Source organism: Drosophila mojavensis, unplaced genomic scaffold, assembly GCF_018153725.1.
Source record: "Drosophila mojavensis isolate 15081-1352.22 unplaced genomic scaffold, ASM1815372v1 contig_277, whole genome shotgun sequence".
NCBI classification, from domain to species: Eukaryota; Metazoa; Arthropoda; class Insecta; order Diptera; family Drosophilidae; genus Drosophila; species Drosophila mojavensis.
Window position 1 is genome coordinate 1,752,055 of NW_025318822.1, and position 19,626 is coordinate 1,771,680.

At 43.9% G+C, this 19,626-nt stretch overlaps 2 protein-coding genes across 6 annotated transcripts in view; one reads left to right on the forward strand and one right to left on the reverse strand.

Moving 5' to 3' along the window:
- The window catches only part of LOC6574072 (homeobox protein prospero), a 68,033-nt gene that overhangs the window by 29,831 nt on the left and 18,576 nt on the right, over positions 1-19,626 (reverse strand). The gene's annotated exons all lie outside the window — the stretch shown is intronic.
- Positions 10,821-17,202, forward strand: LOC6574073 (serine/threonine-protein kinase MARK2). The gene is made up of 2 exons (XM_032728906.2): positions 10,821-11,011; positions 13,752-17,202. Exon 2 carries the CDS (start codon positions 14,527-14,529, stop codon positions 16,825-16,827), a length of 2,301 nt encoding a protein of 766 aa, XP_032584797.1. The 5' UTR covers positions 10,821-11,011; positions 13,752-14,526; the 3' UTR covers positions 16,828-17,202.

Below are 19,626 nucleotides of genomic sequence, written 5' to 3' on the forward strand. Positions count from 1 at the left end.
CATTCGCATTCAGCTAACCCTCGCCAAGCGGAGCCGAGCCATTATCTAAGCACAATGGCGCCTGCGACTTGGGTCCGCTTAATTAAAAGCCAGGCATTGCTCGACTTGGAGGCTTTTCTTTATTTGTCTATTTCTTTTTCATTTTCACCTGCTCGCCGTATCTGTGGGCATAGAATAAACACAAAGTTTTCTCTCGGCTACCCTTTATTTGCAGCCCAGCAGCTGCCATTGAGTTTTGCAGTTCATTGAAAGGCTCGGCGAGAAGCACAAGAAAATATCGCAAAGAAAAAGTGCAATTCATTTATTTGCGTTTCCTTCAGTTTTTGTCGTATTCTTTTTTTTTTCTATTTTTATTTTTCTGCTCGTTTTGGCCGGCAAATCCTTTAGGCCAAGGAGTCAGACCCGGTCTGCTGCGGCTGTTGCCATCCTCATTCATATTTATGGACTTTGTGGGTGGCGTCTTCTGCTGTTTCAGGTCTGTGTGCAATGCACTTGTCAAAGCTTAATTGAAGGCAAGATTGCAGTCTGACTCGTTTTCTATCTTCCTCCTGCTCTCTTTGTATATGTATATAAAATATATATATTTGACTATATATGCGTGTGAGTGTGTGTGAATGCGGCATATTTTCCTGACGACTTGGCAAAAGTAACTGCAACGTCGCTGCAACGTCGCTCAAACAAAGTGAAAGCTAAAGAAAAGAAATTATTTATACTCCACGTACACTGCGCAAAATCAGACGCTAATAATTATTGGCGACTTCTATACTATTCTATTTAGTTTACATGGTCTTCTTAGACTTCATATATATAAAATACAAAATATTTTTTTAATATTATTTATAAAATTGTATTAAATAATATATAAAATATTTTGTAATTTATTAATTTTTTTTTTTTATAAAACTACTCTTACTTTTTCTGTACTTCAGTGTAGCTCAATTAGGACTTTTTTATTTCGAAAAGAAACCAAAAATTAAACAAAAGCCTTGCGCCGTGCTGCTGCGGCACAGGACCTGGAATGAGCTGTGAGTGCGCTGCCAAGGCGGCTTGCCCTACTCAGCCGCAGTCGCACTCACACAAACACACTCACACACACATGCACGAAACCAAATAAGAAAAGCCAACGTCAACGACGACGACGACGACGACGACGTCAAAAGAATGCAGTTAAGCACACAATTGACATTTGAAACGTCAACTTGGGCAGGCACTCGTGCTGAAGAAGTTGCATAAAAAAATGCCTCCGCTAGAGGTTTCCTACTTTGGACGCAAGGCAAGACCAAGAAGGGCGCACGCAGAGTACGAGGTAGCCTTCCTGCACACACACACACGCAAACACACACACATACACACAGAGAAAGAAATTCCACATGACTGCAGTTTATTTGCTGAGCAAATAAATTTCTATATGCGACTATGTTGCCGGCAACGGAGCGTATGAGTTATCTTTCTTGCCGTGCTCTCCATTCTAAGATAATCAACAAACGGCGGCTGATGCTGAAGACTAACGATGTGCGCATATCTGATTGCAGTTTACTGTTGCATGCATCATTAAAATGTGTCTATCTCTCATGCTCCATGCTGCATGCTCCACATGCCTCTTGCCTCATGCCTCCTGCCCCACGACCGACTTCCCTTTGCACTGCAGCAGAGCATTGCTGCATTTTCTTTTTATATGCCACATACTTTGCTCAAGGTGCATCATCGAGTTGTGGGCGCAGCAGTATTTGCATATGGGACACTGCCTGTTGCCAGGCACTGTGGCGCTGGCACTGGCACTGGCACTGAATGGAAAGACGCACGCGTTAAGCCTTTTCAGCTGCGTGTCGCTGAACCGTGCTGCAAGAGCCCGAGTTAGAAGCCAGCCGGCAGGACACTGATGAAAGTGCCAAGCTGCTGGCAGACCCCGAACTACATGCCAAGTATCTTTAATTAAGATCTCAGAATTTAAGTATTAGCTTATTTGCTCGTCAGGAATTCACTTTGTGCTGCTCACATAGCAAAGCCGAATACCTAAGCCGCTTTTGAAGCAGTTGATAATCCTAAAGAAAAGCTGCATTCGCAACATGTTTGTCAACTTTAATTGGAATAATTTATTTTTTATTTAAATTGATTTAGAATTGTTTTCTTTAAAATTTACTAAATTTCTGACTTTCATTCAAGTTTTTTTGTGGAAGCAATATTAAATTTTAAATAAAGTAAATATAACTGTTTCATGCAAAGCTAGGATTATAATAGAAATCAATCAAGATATGTTCCAGATCAAGTGAACAAATTTGATAAATTTGCTTTTATCTGTTCAATAATTTGAATTGGAATTTAATTTAATATAAACTTAGCACAAAGTGTTTATAAATCTTGCTATTAATAATTATATTATACTTTTAAATACTTTATTTCAGGAGAAATAATAATTTGAATTGGAATTTAATTTAATATAAACTTAGCACAAAGTGTTTATAAATCTTGCTATTAATAATTATATTATACTTTTAAATACTTTATTTCAGGAGAAATAATAATTTGATCAATTTAAAAAAAATTATTTTGAATTATTTAATATTTGATTAGATTTTTAAAAAATCAGCTATTGCTAATGTAATTAATTTCTTAAAAGCTAATCTTAAGTTGCAAAATTGCTATGCCCTGTATCAGCTAACTGCAGGTAACACATACACACACACACACACGCACACACACACGCGCGCATATACACACAAATTTGCATTAAGTGCAACGCAAACCCGTGAAGAAATAACTTTTGCTACATTTTCCGGGCCTGCCTAAAATAAAGGAAACAGAGGAGGGCAGCCAAACGAATGCTGCAAGGGCTCGTGGCAACTGCTGCAGCGAGAGCAACTGTAGCGGCAGCAGCAGCAGCTGTAGCAAGGAGTAGCAGGAGTAGCAGCCACTAGCAACTACAGCAAAAAGTGCAAAGTTTTCAACTGCTACACACACACACACACACTCACACACTTATGGGTGAAAGGAGGCGACTGCATACGCTGCATATACGAAACTAGGCTCCACAGTTCGCACGGCCCTAGCCTAACGCTTTTTGACCTCCGCCCGGCAGGTGGGAAAGGCGCGCAAGGACTAACAAAATTTTCCCAACGGTGAACAAAATTATGTTGCATACATTACGGCGTGCACACAAAAACAAAAGAAACTGCACGGCAACTTTCTGTAGCCGCATTTTTCTTGCTGCCGCTGCCGCTGCTGCTGCTGCTGCCGCCTTCCTTAGCGCCTCCTCCTTCTCCTCCGGCTCCTGCTGCCCGCTACTTCTGAGTAAATTAACTGCATTTCTTTAGTGGTGCATATTTGGAGGCTCGGCAGAGCAAAAATGTTGCTTAACTACCTGCTGGCTGCTCCCCATCGCACACGGAGTGGAGGGCTGGGGACTGGAAAAGTGGGGCTGGGGCACAGGAGGGTGTCGCCCAAAGGGTTGCCCTGCCAGTTGCAAAACAAGTTTTACTTGTAGAAAATGTACTTTGCATTCGCATTAATTAATTAAAAATAAAATATAGAGAGCACGGCCGCCTGCAGAAACCAAAAATAAAAAAATAAAAATACAAAAATAAAATGTATATATATATATATATAAATAAAGGGTGGCACTGCAGCAGTCAGACGAAGGAGCAGAGCAAGACACGGCGCGGGCTAGAAGCGGGGCTGAGCAGGAGGCTGGCGAAGTGAATGCAACGGATGCGAAGACATGGCAAAGAAGCATGGGCGGGCGGAAGTGCTCGGGTTGGGCGCGACTCAAAAACTTGATGACTGCAAAAACTGGACTTTGGGGGCGTGCGCATAAAGGCGGCGACCAGCAGCAGCAGCAGCAGCAGCAGCAGCAGAGGCAGCAACAACAGAACAAAGGCAACAAAAACTCGCGGCAAGGGCAAGCTGGACAGGCTGAGCCAGGAGTGAAGATGGAGGCTGGCGACTGGAACAGGGCTGGAGCAGCGATTTTATTTTGTTGATTGTTTGATTTTTGCTTCACTCCTCTCACTTGACGTCGCGTCGTGAGGCATTGCAGTTTGGCGCAGTCGCCTGTTGGTCACTGAAGGGTCTCCGGCGTAGCCTCAAGACTTTCGCTGTGTGGGCTGCTCGAGCTAAACGGAAGTGTACGAAGGGCCGTCCACCAGTCCAGGCCAAGCCGGCCTAGCCAGCCCAGGCCGTTGATGAAAAACGCACTCGAATTAAAGCGTCGAGAGCTGAGTTTGGGGAGCAACGCCACTGGACTCAGTCCAAACTTTTGTGGCATGAAGTGCGTTTTTAGCAAACCAGCGAAAGCACGGGTAGCACGGGAAGCCAGTGTGTAGGGCTTGTGTGTGGAACGCTGGGCAGTTGCTCTGTAGCAACCCCGAGTCGATGGCCATATTTACGTAGAGTTTCGGATAAGAAAACGCACAGTGAGTGGTCAAGGCATAAAAATGCAATTAATGGGAAATTAAAATATGCCAACAAGAATTTATTTATACTATGACAACAAATAAATAGGAAAAAAAAAATAAATAAATAAATAAAATAAAATAAATAAATAAAATAAATAATAAATAAATAAATAAAATAATAGTTCAAATTGCAATTAGAAATTAAAATATATATATTTTATATATTTATATATTGTATTTATTTTATTTATTTTTATATATTTAAATAGATACAACAATGATACTTTATTTTAATTTTATATTATTCATTTATTATTTGAAAAAAATCGATATTTATAAAAAATATTTTTAGTATAAATTTTTTAATAATTAAAAAATAATTATAAATATATGCTAAAAATCTGAAAATAGTATAAAATCAAATAAAATGTTCTAAATGTTAATACTAAATGTGTATAAAAATAAATATAAATAAATTAAATTAATCACATAACAATTTTAAAAATTAAATAATTCAAAGATAGAAATATATTAATATTTCCAAATTATTTGTATTTTTCATCGATTTGACCAAAAAATGTTTTGGATTTATTTTATTGTTTGCTTATATGAAAAGTTGAATCGCTCTTTTGGAGCTGTTGGCTCTGCTTGCAGCAATCGCTTGCTCAAGCATTTGAATGGGCCAACCCGAATTGGGTCTAACTCTAACTGCAGTCTGGTCTGCAGTCTAACTGCTGCACCAAATAATGCGTACAAATGCAGTCGAGAAGTGGCAGGCGCCTGGAGATGGGCAGCTCGGCAAGCAATAAGGCATGGGACAGACAAGGCGCTGGAGAGGTGCTGCAGTAGTAGGGCAGGAGGAGGAGGCGGGGAGGCCAGCATATTGCAATTTCACAAATCAAACAAAAGGCAGCAAGCAGTGAAACAACAACAAAACAACAAAACACTGAGGGAAAAAAAAGCGGCGCCATAAAACACAGAAGACTGACTGAGGCTCGGCCAAAAGGACAATGTACAGGCCGGCCGCGTTACACACACGTTCACGTACGTACGGCCAGGATGGCACAGGATACAGCTCAGCTCAGCTCAGCTAATATGCATTGCACATGCAGCCAGATGCAGGGCCAATAAGTTGAGGGCGGGCGACAGGGCCAGGCGCAGGAGCAGGACCAGGGGCAGGGTAGACGAAACGAAACGAAACTTTTAACATGACTGTTGTTTGGCAAGGAGCGAGGTTGAGGGGGGTGCAGAATGGGGCTACAGCTTGGTTTGTTTGCCAAGCCAAATGCATCCGATGCAATTTTTTCGGCGCAATATAGACGCAAGTCCTTGCTGCAATCAACTTTGCGAAAGGGCTGAACACTGAACACTGAAGCGGCAGCAGGAGCAGGCGGTTGGGCGAGGGGGCGAGGGGACGTGCTGCAGAGTGGTTCGCAAGTCAATCAGTCCAAAAAGTCGCTAAAGCCAAGCGAGTCGCCTCCACGTTCCGCCTCGCCTTGCTCCACTCGCCAGCTAAAGTACTTATTATCCTTGTTTGTTGGCTGGCAACGGGCAAAATGCAATATCGAATGCATTCGGCGGCAGCCAACAGCTAACAACCAACAGTCAGCCAACCAGCCAGCCAGCCAACAGCAACAACTGCAACCGCAAAGAAATTGCGAAAATAGAAAAAAAAGAAAATAAATTTTGAAAAATTGAAAAGCACAGGCAGCGACTCACATGTGGCTGAGAGGCAGAGAGATTTTCAATTAAAAGGAATTGCTGCTCTATGTAGATTTTTGTGCTTATTAGGCTGCTGCACACACACACATATATAGACACACACGCACACTCGAGCAGACGTCGCATTTGGTAATCAATTTCAGTTTGTTGTGTGTCGCTGTTTTGTATAGACAATCTTTGCTAATAAGCTGCCTCCTCCTGCTGCTCCTGCTCATATCCTGACATCCTTGCAGCTGCATTCCACTACAGAGATGCATTATGCAAGAGCTTTTGTGCTTGGCGCTGCCAAATTTGCATTTGTCGACTATAATTCACGCCAAAATGCTTAGAATGCGCCATTTCAATTAGGACAAGCACCCAGGCGCTCTGCTTGGCACAAGGATTACCAGGCCGATTATCCTTTTACATGCATGTATGTGTGTATGTGTGAGAGCTAAAAGTGTCATTAGAGATTGCAGCATAGGCAAAACACGATGACAATGCCGGACTAGAGGCTGCTCCAAAAAGGTGAGCACCGAACACTATTTAGCAATCTATTAGTATGAGTAGAATCGATAGATTCAGGGGAATGCACAGAATGAGACACTGTTTTGGGTTGGCCGAAAATAATAATATATAGTTTTCTTAAGGTTACAGGTGAAACCAAACCGATGCTTAGATAAATAAGTTGTAAAAATTTAGAGATTAGATAAGAAAAAGTAAAATAAATCGAATATTCTTAATTTGATGATATTTGTGAGTAGGAATCTCAATGAGTGTAGTGAAATTCATACATATATACATATAATATATATTTGTACTTTCTATTATAATAATTTATACATTTAATAATATAATATAATATATAATAATTTATAATATAATAATAAAAATATGTATAATTTTTCAATTGTATATTTGATGTGATACAACAGAACTCCAAATGTAACCTACAGGAGTTCAGAGAATATCTCGGAAGATACCCTGATTTTCCATTTTTAATGGATTCAGGGTATAAAAATGAAGAAAATTAAAATTAGTTCCCAATTAAACATATTTTCTAGTAAGTAAGTAAATACCACAGCGATATTTCTCAGCTCTCTCAGGTAATTGTTGATGGATAAACATTTTAGTTATAGCAGCGCTCAAATGCATCAACTTGTTAAGGCAAATAGAGTGTGAGTTTGCATTTCTTGGAAAACTCTGGAAAATCCATTCAGAAATTTTGGCTAATTCCCGATCGCAGCCGCATTACAAATTGCGCTAAAGTTGTTGTTGCTGTTGTATTTATGCGAAGCATGAATTTAAGTAGTCTTTGCGACACGCACACAAAAACTATGCAAAAATGTAACAAAAACAGGGCTAAAGCCGGTGAAAACCTCTTTGACAAAGGCAGGTAGATAATGTACTCGGAATAGAGAATCAGAGCCAAGCGAAACCGAACCGAACCGAGCCCCGATGAATGGTCGGCCGAATGCAAAGGATTCGCATTGGCTGCAATGCAAAACAAGCGCAAAGGATTAACAAAAGGGACATTTGCGACTGTCTAAGTGCATTTCCTTGACGGCCCACTCGACACCGACACTGACAAATGATTGACGAACGCTGCAAACAATTCTCCTATTTTCAGATCTGTGAGAAACTCTGCACTTTTCCGATATTTTCCTTATGAAAACTGCGCACTTTTACTTTCAGGCAGCTGACAAAACTGATTTCGGCCAAAAAGGGGCTGAGCATTTTATTGACATGGATTCAGCTCATTTGGCGTCCATTGCTTGGCCACCTTTATTTCTCCTTTTCTATACCTCTTTTTTTGACACATTTCTCAAACCTTTTGTTTGAATGGGTTAATTTGTATATTTAGCTGAGAGCTCCAAGCAGCAGCAGCGGCAGGGGCAGCAGGAGCAGCAGCTGGTTTTGTGGTTGCCCTCACCTGGCCGTGAATCAGAAATATTGTGATGCAGCGAATGCAAAGTAGAGTCAATGCGTCTGCATTATCGAATATTGATGCTGTGCATCTCTGCTAGGCATTGGAACAGAAATCCAATTAATCGTTAAGTCCTTGCAGACAGTTTGTGGCACGTTCGTTCACAATTTTGCACCTTTTGCCAGTCAGGCGGGCAAGAAGAAGACAAATAAAACACAAATCATACGCCGAGAAGTCGATGTTGAGGGCATCTTCGTAATCGATATGCGCCCGCATCCCTAAGATCTCCATAACTCATGGCAATGTGCAAAAGTGAATGTATCGCATATCCTGCATGCTCCTTTGTCTATTGTTTGCCAAAAACTAAAAGATGCAGCAGCCTGTCTCTCCGTCCTCCGTTCTCCGTCTGTTTATCTCCCTTTTAACCTTTTGGCCTTTGTTTGCGCCGCATCGTCATCTGGTGCTGCAATCTGTTTTCCGCATCCTCCATGATTAAACATTGCCAAATGCAGCAAAGTCGATGCCGCATTGATATCAGGTGCTATTCTATGCTCCTGCTGCTGTTTCTCTTCCTGCTCCTACTCCTACTCCTACTCCTGCTGCTACTTCTGCTGCTGCTGCTGCTGCTGCTGCTGCTGCTGCTGCCTTAGCTAGACGCGTGTCTATTTGTGGCCAACTGTGATTTGCATTGTCTGTCTTGGGCGTCAGCTGGCGGCCACCAATTGCCACGTGTGGCTGACCCAATTATAAACGATTATGGCAAGATGTTGTTATTTATCTAGCTCAACTTAGGTATGCATACAAATGCCTGCATACCCTACACTTCAATCGAAATGGCAGGCAAGGGTTAAACGCAAGGCTTATCTAATTTGTTTCATTGTAAGAAATTTATAGGAATTAGGTAAATCAAATGAATATTAATAGAAAAGGTATTAAGGGATATTATTGAAAATAAGGAAATTTACTTCAGTCAGCTAATTTCCCTTTATCAATCTTGTAAGTAAACTCTATCTATATGGTCTATATGAAATAGTTTTGGACTTCGGCTAAGGCAGAATAGTCGATATCTATTTACTACCTTTACATTGAAGCTTCGATCCTATTATATGTAATGCTGAACTGAATAAACTTAAAAACATATTATTACTCATGTAAATATAAACATAATAGTAAAAAACACAGCTTGATATTTTAAGCAATCTAGAATAAAATACAAAAAAAGTAGTAATTCATTAAAAAAAAAAAAGAAAATATCAAATTAACTAATTCATACTTTCATAATTTTATCAAAGTGCTTTCAAAGTGTTTGAGAGAGTTAAGCATATTCACATAAGATGTCTAGGGTATTTTGCAGCTGCCATTTCATTATTCACAATTATTTTTGAGGGTATTCTCGTCTGGTGTTGTTGGCATGCTTAATTACCCGCTTAATTATTAACATGTCACTTTGGCCCACATTCGAAGCTTGAGTTTCTGTTTCTTCCAACATAGAAGTAGGTACTGCAAAGTTTACAAAATGCAAATACGTGTTTGAATGCGACTTGGGCTAGACTATGGTCGTCTATGAGTAGAGGGAGCACAATTGCAGCTGGGTGAGTGGTGCGAGTTTATCTCAAAGTAATTTCAATCAAAAGGCAGAAATATGCAAAAGCTTTTTAATCAAGCGCCTCAAAGTCGTCGCGGCCAAAGAAACTCGTAAAACGAGCAAAATAGAACAAGAGTTAAGTAAAAATCAAAAAAAGAAATAGAAAAAAAAGAAAAACTTTTATTATAATCAGCAGCATCTACAGCATCCGCCCCTCTCTTTTAGCTCACGCCGCCTACTTTGTCATTATAATTTTTCTTTTCATTTATATGAAAAAAGAGGAGAAGAGAACGAGACGAGTAAAACCAAATGCATTTTATTATTTATTCGTTATGGCAAGTTTTGCTTGGGTTTTTTAATCAAACTGTTTTGGCTTTTGTTGGCATTGTCTGTCTGCCGGCTAAATGAGAAATGCAGTTGGTCACAGAGCCGTAGTGGAATTCACTTCAAGATTGCTTCGTTCTTATTGGTCCCACTCACAGACACCCACACCAGCAGACACGTACACTTGATTGAGCGTTGGGCATGCGATAAGATAGCGAGCACACAAACACAACGAACGACACGCAGCGACAACCAACAGCGAATAAGAAAACTTCAAAACACACACCGACACACGCACACATGCACAATTAGAAAGAGTCGGCAACAGAGCCGCACTACCACCACGACAGCTACAACAGCTACTGTAAGAAAACTCACACCACTGAAGTTAGAGGAGAAGATGTTGAGGCGAGCCACTACAAAGGCAATTTGACGCTAAATTCGCCGCAGAAACTTAACGTGGATGAGCAAAGGCAGCGAGGCGTAAGACGAAAGCGAATACGAGCACGAAATACGAAAGCGAAGTCGAACCCGAAGTTATTCATTGTTGTGGCCATCAGCATTCATTTCCCCTGCCCAACGACGACGTCATTGTTGCCTACCTGTGACGTCACGGCTCAAGAAACGCTCAAGGAAATACAACGACCTTCAACGCTCGAGACTCAGTAGCGAAAGAAGCCGCACAAAGAATGAGCGTGTAATGGCCATAAACGGCGATGAGCACAAGAAGAGACTCGCTCGTCGCACTCTCGCTCTCACGGCTCGTCCGGCTCGACTCTCTCGGCGCGCACATCTGTATCGCGTGCAGTTCTTTAAGATTCTCTCTCTTTCCGTCTCAGACCTGTATCGCTATGTGCATGGATCTGAGACTCGGCCTGGGCCTGGGCCTGGGCACTGGTACTTTGAGTTGTGCGTTCAGTACAACGACGCGCTTTGTATCTTATAGTTCGTTGCGCAGAGTCGCAGATAGATTTTCGGATCGCCGCTCGCAGCTCACATGTGTGGATTGTGGATTAACTCTAATTTGTTTTTGATTGCTGCCCAGGGAACGGCCATGGGAAGGGGAACGAAACGAAACGAAACGTAAGTAAAATGTGCAATTATCTTGGCGCTGCTTTGGTCTCTTGATTTCTGGTTTTTCGATTTCGGGACACTGGCACAAGATAAACGCTCGTGCTCCATGGGGACTGCGGCGGCTTGGTGCGGCTGCTGCTGCCTTATCGGAGGCCTCAGTTTGTGGTCTGTCTTGGTGTCTGTCTGTGTCTGCGTACATTTGTCCATCTGCTGTTGAAGTGGGCGTTCTCCTTTGCAATTAAAGAGGCGTTTTATTAATAAACCAAGCGATCCCATCCACTGGGAATTGCGATTTCAAGTGCTTCTCCACTCCGTTGAGTTGGCAATCACAACACAGAAAAAAAAAAACCAACTCTGAGGCAGACCCGTTTCAAAGAAATAGTGTCAAAGTAGAAACAATAAAACAATTAAGAGATGGCTGCACGCTAATGAAGCGTAAGTAACTGTGCCTGCGAGTGTGCATGTGTATGTGTGTGCGTATGTGTAAAGCCAAGGGCAAAAGATCGGTGGAAAACTAGAAAAGTGCGTTAAAGAGACGCGCTCAAGAAATGAGAACCCGAAGATCAAGTGAAAAGCGAAACACCAAACGCCGCTGTGGTTGTTGCTGTGGCTGGCGTCTCAAGCTGCGGGCCTTCCGTTGTCTGCCTGACGATGAGTCAGTGGGAAGAGTTGTTCTGTCCAGCAGCAGCAGCAGCAGCAGCGACAGCGGCAGATAAACATCAAGAAGAGGCGAACAGGCAAACAGCCCGAAAGCGACGATCGAGAGTAACGGCTAAGGGAGAGTGGGTCGCCGTTGTCGTTGTTGTTGTTGTTGTTCTTGTTGCTGCTTCTGAGAAGCGCTCGCAAGAATAAGAATCAAAATAGAATGGGGGAAATAAAATGAAGGCGCTAAACTGCTAGTGAACAGAAGGCGAAGCAGCAACAAAGGCGAATGTTAACAAATCCCTCTCGCTCCCCGCCAACTGTTTACGTTGAGTCTGTGTTTACTTCTGCCGACGAGCGCCCAGTGTGGCGGGGGGCAGCTGTAGAGGAGCGCGCGTAGGGGACTTTGGGGTACATTGAACTTGGACAAGTGCAGCTCCAGTTGACATTCGAATTACTAAACATATGCATAACTGTTGCCAATTCTCTAAATGGGTTGTTGTTTTTATGGCTTTCTTTTTACAAGTTCTCTTTTTTTTTAATTTTTGCTGACATTGCAAATCGCATATTTTCGTAGGCCAAAAATAATAGAAATAAAAACATAAAAGAAGCAGCTGCAATTGAATTACGAGCAAACGAGACAAAGAAAACGGCACAGCCGGGCGTAGTAAGAAGAGGAAGCGAAAAAAGGAGATGACAATGCCGCTGCATGCGACCCAAAACGGACAAGTTAGACGTGCAGGCAAAGAGAGTGCGAGAGAGAGAGAGTGAGCGAGTCAGGCAGGCAGGCAGGCGGTCAGGGTTGGATGAGAACAAGGGGATGAGAATGACGATGGCAAAATTTGAGAAAATGTTGCAAGCCACAGCAGAGCAATACCAACAACAACAACAACAGCAATAACGAAAACAAGTAAGCAGGATCAAGGACACACAGGCTGTGGGCACACATGTACATGTGTGCCTGTATGTGTGTGTGTGCAAGAGTTCAAAGCGAGAACGAGAAATTGTTACACGTCGCACAGGGCGAACGAGCGAACGAATGTTGAGGCGCAAAGAAAGGCCAGATTAAGGACCAGTTTCGTTTCCTTTGTTGTAGTTGTTGCATGAGTTAATTTTTGTTCCTGCTATGCGTGTGTGTGTGTGTGTGTTAGTGTGTTTTGTGAAAGGTAAGTAGGTAGCAGTTAGGGTAGTTTGACTAGGTAGCCTACGGCAGAGGATCGCAGGACATGCAGGCAGAATGTAAGTGCAAAACAAGAGGGAATCAAGAAACAAGCGAAGCGAAGTGGAAGAACGGCGAACAAGGGAAGGTTGTTAATGGTTTGCGAGAGCAAATTACTTTCCGAGCGATCGGCGTTGGTACAGTGGTGCAAAAGCGAATAAAACCAAGTGCAAAAGGAAGAACGGTTGACTGAATATTGTATTGGTTGTATTTCGTAGATAAAGCACCAAATGTTTTTTTGTGGATTAGAACAAGTGATCGTCATGGCGCTAATCCTTACCACCTCGATGGCTATATATGTATATAGGAGAGCGTAAGAAACAGAGTAAGAGAGACAGGGAGCGTACCAACTGACCTCATTCTTCTAGGAAACATAACATAGAAACATATTCCAGAATAGCCCATATGTTTCGATGGCTGTCAAATATTTCATACCCAAAATAATGTACAGGGATCTAAATTGTTATATGTATAAATGTATTATGATATGTGAATTGTAGAATTTTGGCTTATAAATTAATATATGTATATATAAGTATGTATGTATATGCATATGTTAAATTGTATAGAGGCAGACCGACCTTATTTCTATTTTCTTTCATTCGTTGGTTTTTTATAACTAAAAATCTGAAAAATACATGTATTTAGATATAGACATATTTCGCAAGGGCAATTATAAAACAATTTCAAAATTTCAATGACTTCATTAGGAACTTCATGCTGATTAAATACAGATGTTCTAGGATCTATGCTATTTGAGAAGCATTAAGATAGGAAAAGATCGAAATAGTAATTCTAAGCTGATTTGCTGATAGTTTTACCCCTTATCCCCGACAATCATTTATCACCTGTAATAAAATCCTTTTACTGTTTTTTCCTTGCATGCAGCTGATCACACACGTCGAAGTTGTCAACGCTCAGCGATAATTCGAGTGGATTTTAATTTGACACCAACCGGAGCAACGGCACACGATCAAAACAGCAACGTTATCGAAAGGGAAGGCGAGCAAGGAGCAAGCAGCAAGTAGCTAGGAGTGAGGAGGAGCGAGGAGCGAGGACTACGAAAAGGCTCATTGGGTTATGCGCTCGTGCCACATGAAGCATTAGGCAAACAAATTTGCCTCTGGCTCCGACAGCGACTCCTGCGACTGCGAGCAAATGTCGAGGGGTTGTTGAGTTCATAAGGAAGTTGCGGCGCATGTGAGGGTCGAGACAAAGCAAGCGACAAGCGATCCTGCCGAGGACGAGCTATGCTTATCGGCCACACCAATGCCAGCTGAACGCTGAGGGTTAGAGCTACCGACACACGCGCCCAGCCAGTGGTTGCCCTGGTGGGTCTTATCTTAAAGCTTACCAGACCAAGCCAGGCCGGGAGGGTGCCGACGAAAACGAGCAGATGTTCAGAGCTGGAAAAACAGACGAGTCAACAATTACGCCTTGAGTTCAGTGTAGGGGAGGGGCAGCTAGCTTCCATTTGCCATTTGGTGATTCAAAGGACGCGTGCGCGGCGTGCGTAGAGCTTCGTAAAGGACGTGAACTGAAATCCTGCGGCAGACATACGCCACTTGGCTATATTGAAAGGGCTGGGGAATTGGGGCTCATTCTAGAAGCTGCTTAGCTGTCAGTTTCGTGTTTGAAGCTCTACAAAATTTGTAAGTTTAGAATGTCGGCGGATAAACATTTAGAAATTGTAGAATTCAGCTTGGCAGATGAGAGTGCGGCAAAAGTAAAAGCAGCAGCGGCAGCAGCAGACGAGAAAGCGCCCAAATCATTCAAAACATCCGAGAAGGAGAACTGTGTTAGGAAATCCCCGACAGCTGGCACGGCCACAGCGAGCCACGGTGCAACTGCAGCAGCGACAGCATCCAGTGCAACAGCAACTGCATTAGCTAGTGCTGCTGGTGCAACGCCATCGAAGGCGGGGCCGGCCACGCCCAGCGGCGCAACGGTTCGCCAGAGCAGCCAGGCAGCCGGCCAGGATGCGACCGATGGCATGGGCAATGGCACGGAGCTCAAGTTTCAGTCGTATGTAAATGGCAACGGCAACGGCGTTTACAAGATCCTCAAGACGCTGGGCAAGGGCAACTTTGCCAAGGTGAAGCTCGCCCTCCATGTGCCCACCGGGCGCGAGGTGGCCATCAAGGTGATAGACAAGACGCAGCTGAACGCCAGCGCCCGGCAGAAGCTATACCGTGAGGTGCGCATCATGAAGCTGCTCAACCACCCGAACATCGTCCGCCTCTTCCAGGTGATCGAGTCGGAGCGCACGCTCTACCTCATCATGGAATATGCCAGCCGCGGCGAGCTATTCGATCACCTGGTCAAAAACGGACGCATGCGGGAGCGCGACGCCCGGGTCATCTTCCGCCAGCTGGTCTCGGCCATCCAGTACTGTCACAGCAAGTTCGTCGTCCATCGCGATCTGAAGGCCGAGAATCTGTTGCTCGATCAGCACATGAACATCAAGATCGCCGACTTTGGGTTTGGGAACACCTTCGATCCGAATGCCCAGTTGGAAACGTTTTGCGGTAGTCCGCCGTATGCCGCTCCGGAGCTCTTTATGGGCCGCAAGTATGCGGGCCCCGAGGTGGACGCCTGGTCGCTGGGCGTGGTGCTCTACACGCTGGTCAGCGGCTCCCTGCCCTTCGACGGCGGCACACTGAAGGAGCTGCGAGAGCGCGTCCTGCGCGGCAAGTACCGCGTGCCCTACTACATCTCCATGGACTGCGAGAATCTTATGCGCAAGTTCCTGGTGCTCAATCCGGCCAAGCGCACCACCCTCAACAATGTGATGAGCGACAAGTGGATCAATCTGGGCTACGAGGAGGCCGATCGACTGCGACCGTATCGCGAGAAGCCGATGGAGCTACAGGACGCCATTCGGCTGGATATGTTGGTCAACATGGGCTACAAGCGGCGCGACGTGGAGGCGTCGCTTAGAGGCCAAGCCTTCGATGACATCTACTGCACCTACATGCTGTTGGGCGTGACCAAACCGCGCAACTCCCGCCAAACATCGTCGGAGACCGCCACATCGGACAGCTCCTCTTCCAGCGCACTGCCTGTCGCCAGCTGTGTGCAGGTGATGATGCCCCTCGAGAAGAGTCTCTCGGCTACGAACCGCCCGCTGCCGCCACGCTTGGCCAATGCTCTGGCAACGACAACCACAACGGCGACGGCGACGGCGACCGGCACGGCAACGGCATCAGCCAGCCCTGCACACACCACACACAATCCGAGCAGCGCTGCTGCAGCAGCTCCACCCGCCAAGCCCACACGCCGCACACCCGCCCGCAAGCCAGCCTCCTCTAGCTCGGCGAGCACCAGCACCTCCACCTCCACCAGCGCCGGCTCCAGCGCCACCACCACGCCCAGTGGTGGCAAGCGTACAGTCGGAGCCAATGTCTCGGGCGGCGTTGACGTCAAGCCGACCCTGCTCAGCGCCCAGCGACAGCTCGCCCAGACGCAGAAGATAGCGAAGAGTCCACAGCGCTTCCACTACCAGGGCTCGGGCCGCCGTCCCAGCACGCTCTACGAGAAGGCCGATCCGATCACGCAGACGAACGGGAGTCAGCTGCCCAAGTCGCCCATGGACGGGCGTCTGCTGGAGCGGCTACAAGTCAATGGCCAGCCGGCTGGCGCCTGCAGCGCTGCCTCCGGCCGAACCACGCCCACGCCCATGGCCACACCGACGCCGTCGGAGAAGTCCTCCGACAAGCCGTTCACGCGCAGCAACGTGGCCCGGGCGACATTTCACTTCGGCCAGGGCCGCAGTGGCAAAAATGGGCGCACCTCGGGCAACTGCGAGGAAGACGCCTATCAAGCGCCGCCCCTGTCGGCGGACGACACCAAGCCCGCCTCCCGGGTGGGCTTCTTCTCCAAGCTGACGGCGCGCTTCGGCCGTCGGGTCATTCACCTGAACGAGAAGGACATCGCTGAGCAGCGCAAGAACTTGACCAAGTAGCAATAACGCATATATATACATATCACTATGTATGTGTATTAGTGCCAATCTATATTTGTATATATGACTGTGCATGCATCTATCTATATGTATATATATATTATGTGTATATAAATATACATATATATACATACATACATATCGTACATATATATCGTCCATGTACGCCGCGAAACCCAAATGAGAATTGGCCTTTCGCTCTAGCCTCCAAGTGTCAGCGAGTTTTTGGAAAGTACAATACGAACCATAAGAAAATCTCAAAAAAATACACAAATCAAAAATGGAAACGAAAACTGAGCAAAAGAAAAACTAACACAAACAAATAGGCAAAGGAAATCATAGAAACGAATCAACATTGAGTGCGAAAACTTAAGTGAAAATTGTTAACTGCTCTTTAGAACTATAAGTGATAGTAGAGTAAATATTTAGTTCGTATATTTTTTAAAATGCAAGACAAACAAAAATAGAAAAAAAAGAAATATGAATACATACACACATATATACTTTGCAATAAAAATTAATTTCAATTTTAATTTAAGCTTAATGATTTTCAGGCTTTGGCTTCGGGGGAATTTCATTCCAATTGGAGTTACGCACATTTCTGCTAAAAAAAGAGCTAAGAAGCTATTTTGACTGGAATTTCTTAATTTATATTCTTAATCAGCTCAAAGTCGAAATTCCAATTAGAGTCAAATGTAACTCGAATTGGCAACAACTCACAAACTGTATTCAGTGACTTTCAAACCGCTTTTCATATTAGTAAATTTACATTCCTATTTCTTTTATAAAACTGCAAATCTAATTGGAATGCCATGGAATGCCTCCAAAACCGCAAGCAGTGACTCTACAACTGTGTCATTTTTTTTTCGCACAGCAATTTTCAGCTCGCGTGTGGCTCAAACATTAAGCCACTCGGGCCGAGGGGTTCAACTTGGCTCGAATGTGTGTGTGTGTGGTGTGGGTTTGGTGTAGTGGAGGTTAACACGAAGCCGCAATCATTTTGCACATTTGGAGAATTGCCTGAGCAAATACAACGAAAGGCAACAACAAGTTGGGCGGCTCAGGCGTCGGCGTAGGCGTCGAGCAGCGGAAGGAAAAGGCGTTCACATGGCCATCAGTATAAACCAATAACAATATCCGGGAAATTCCGCAGAAGGGTGCCGACTAGTAAACGGTGGGAACTAACTAACTAAAAAAAACAGGGCCTGGGCCTAAACTCAGGGTTGCAACCAGAACTTTGGACTTATTAGACACTTATTGAAAGCGGAAGTTCGAGCGGGTTTCATTTGTTTGGCGGAAGAAAGAAACAGGCGGAAGGAAGAAGGGTTGGCCCAACAGGTAAAAGGTCTCACATAAATTATGAAAATGCATTCAAATGCTGGAAAAGCATTTTCCGATAAGATACAGTGCAAACAGATTCGTTTCTATTTGCTGTGCTGGGCTGATAAAATCGAATTCGAAAAAATACTTGAAGCTAATAAGCAAATAAAAGTTGACTATGCAAACAAGGCGAGTCAATATTTTAGCTGGCCATTGATTAGATATGATCTAAATATAGATATACACGTATATAGCCACAATCGGTGCTTATCAAGGATTGAAGTGTGTACAAGATTTGACAAATGGTGCAGGCAGCAATCGGCCCAAATTCCGATTAGATAAGCTAAAACAGCCAGCCGAGTTCCTTGCAACCATGATATCACTTAAACTCCCATTAGATTCATATTTATTTCCACGAATATTCCTTTCACATTTGCCAGGCATAAACTGTGAGCGGAAATGCCAATAAGAAAGCGTCTGGCTAATCAGCAGAACAAAGGCTAATTTGCGGCAAAAGTCGTCTAACGACCATGTAAATGAAACCAAAGACCCAACCTGAACCCAACCAGAGCCCAACCAGAAATCCAACCAGAAACTGTAACTGAAACTGAAAACTGAGCCCAAACAATCCGGTGAAAGAAAGCAAATATTAACAAAAGAACATGCAAAAGGACAACGTCTTTGCCAGGATACACTGAGCAACTAATTGAGGGTGGATTCGTCCTTAGAATTTGTGCTCAAGTGCCTGGCCAACGCCTTGAGTGTGACTTGTGGCAGAAATTATGTCAATACAGACCCCAAACGCAGTAACTTTTTGTAACTGTAGTAGTGTATTTCCTGCGTGTGTGTGTGTGTCGTTGGGTTTTCCTTTTTTTTTCTTATTTTCTTCTTGGCTCCATTGTTTGGCCTGGGCAAATATTTCAAGAAAACGACAGAAGAAAACACAAATAAGTGTGGCCAGCTTAAGCGGTTAACGGTTAATGTCAAGTGGGGTCGATGCTGAGTTTCCATTGCGATTTCTTTTGATTTTTCTTGTCGCTATTTTGCGGTTGTTTGCCTCATTTTTTGTTCCCAGCATTTGCTCTTGGCGCTTGAGTCTTCGCGCCAGCCAATTAGTCGAATTTATTTTCTGTTTTCTTGTTTTTTATTTTATAATTTTTTTGTTCCTGTTCGGCTTCTTCCTGCAATACCTTGCTCAAGTTGCCCTTAATTAAGGCTGAGCATATTTGTGCTTCTCTCTTTCAGTGTCTAAGTTCTGCAACTATTTTGTCTCATTTTCCGCCTGACTTAAGCGTTTAATAGTTTTCAGTTTTACAGTTTTTGCTTGCTTTAGTTTCACATGCTCCTCGGAGGGCTGACTCGTTTTCTTGTTCGAAGTTGAAAACTTTTTCTTATTGGAAAGGGTTCGAAACTTTGCTCAACTGAAGTTTTTTGTGGTCTTCGGGCAGTTAATCAATTTTTCGCCGTTTGCCCTCTCTT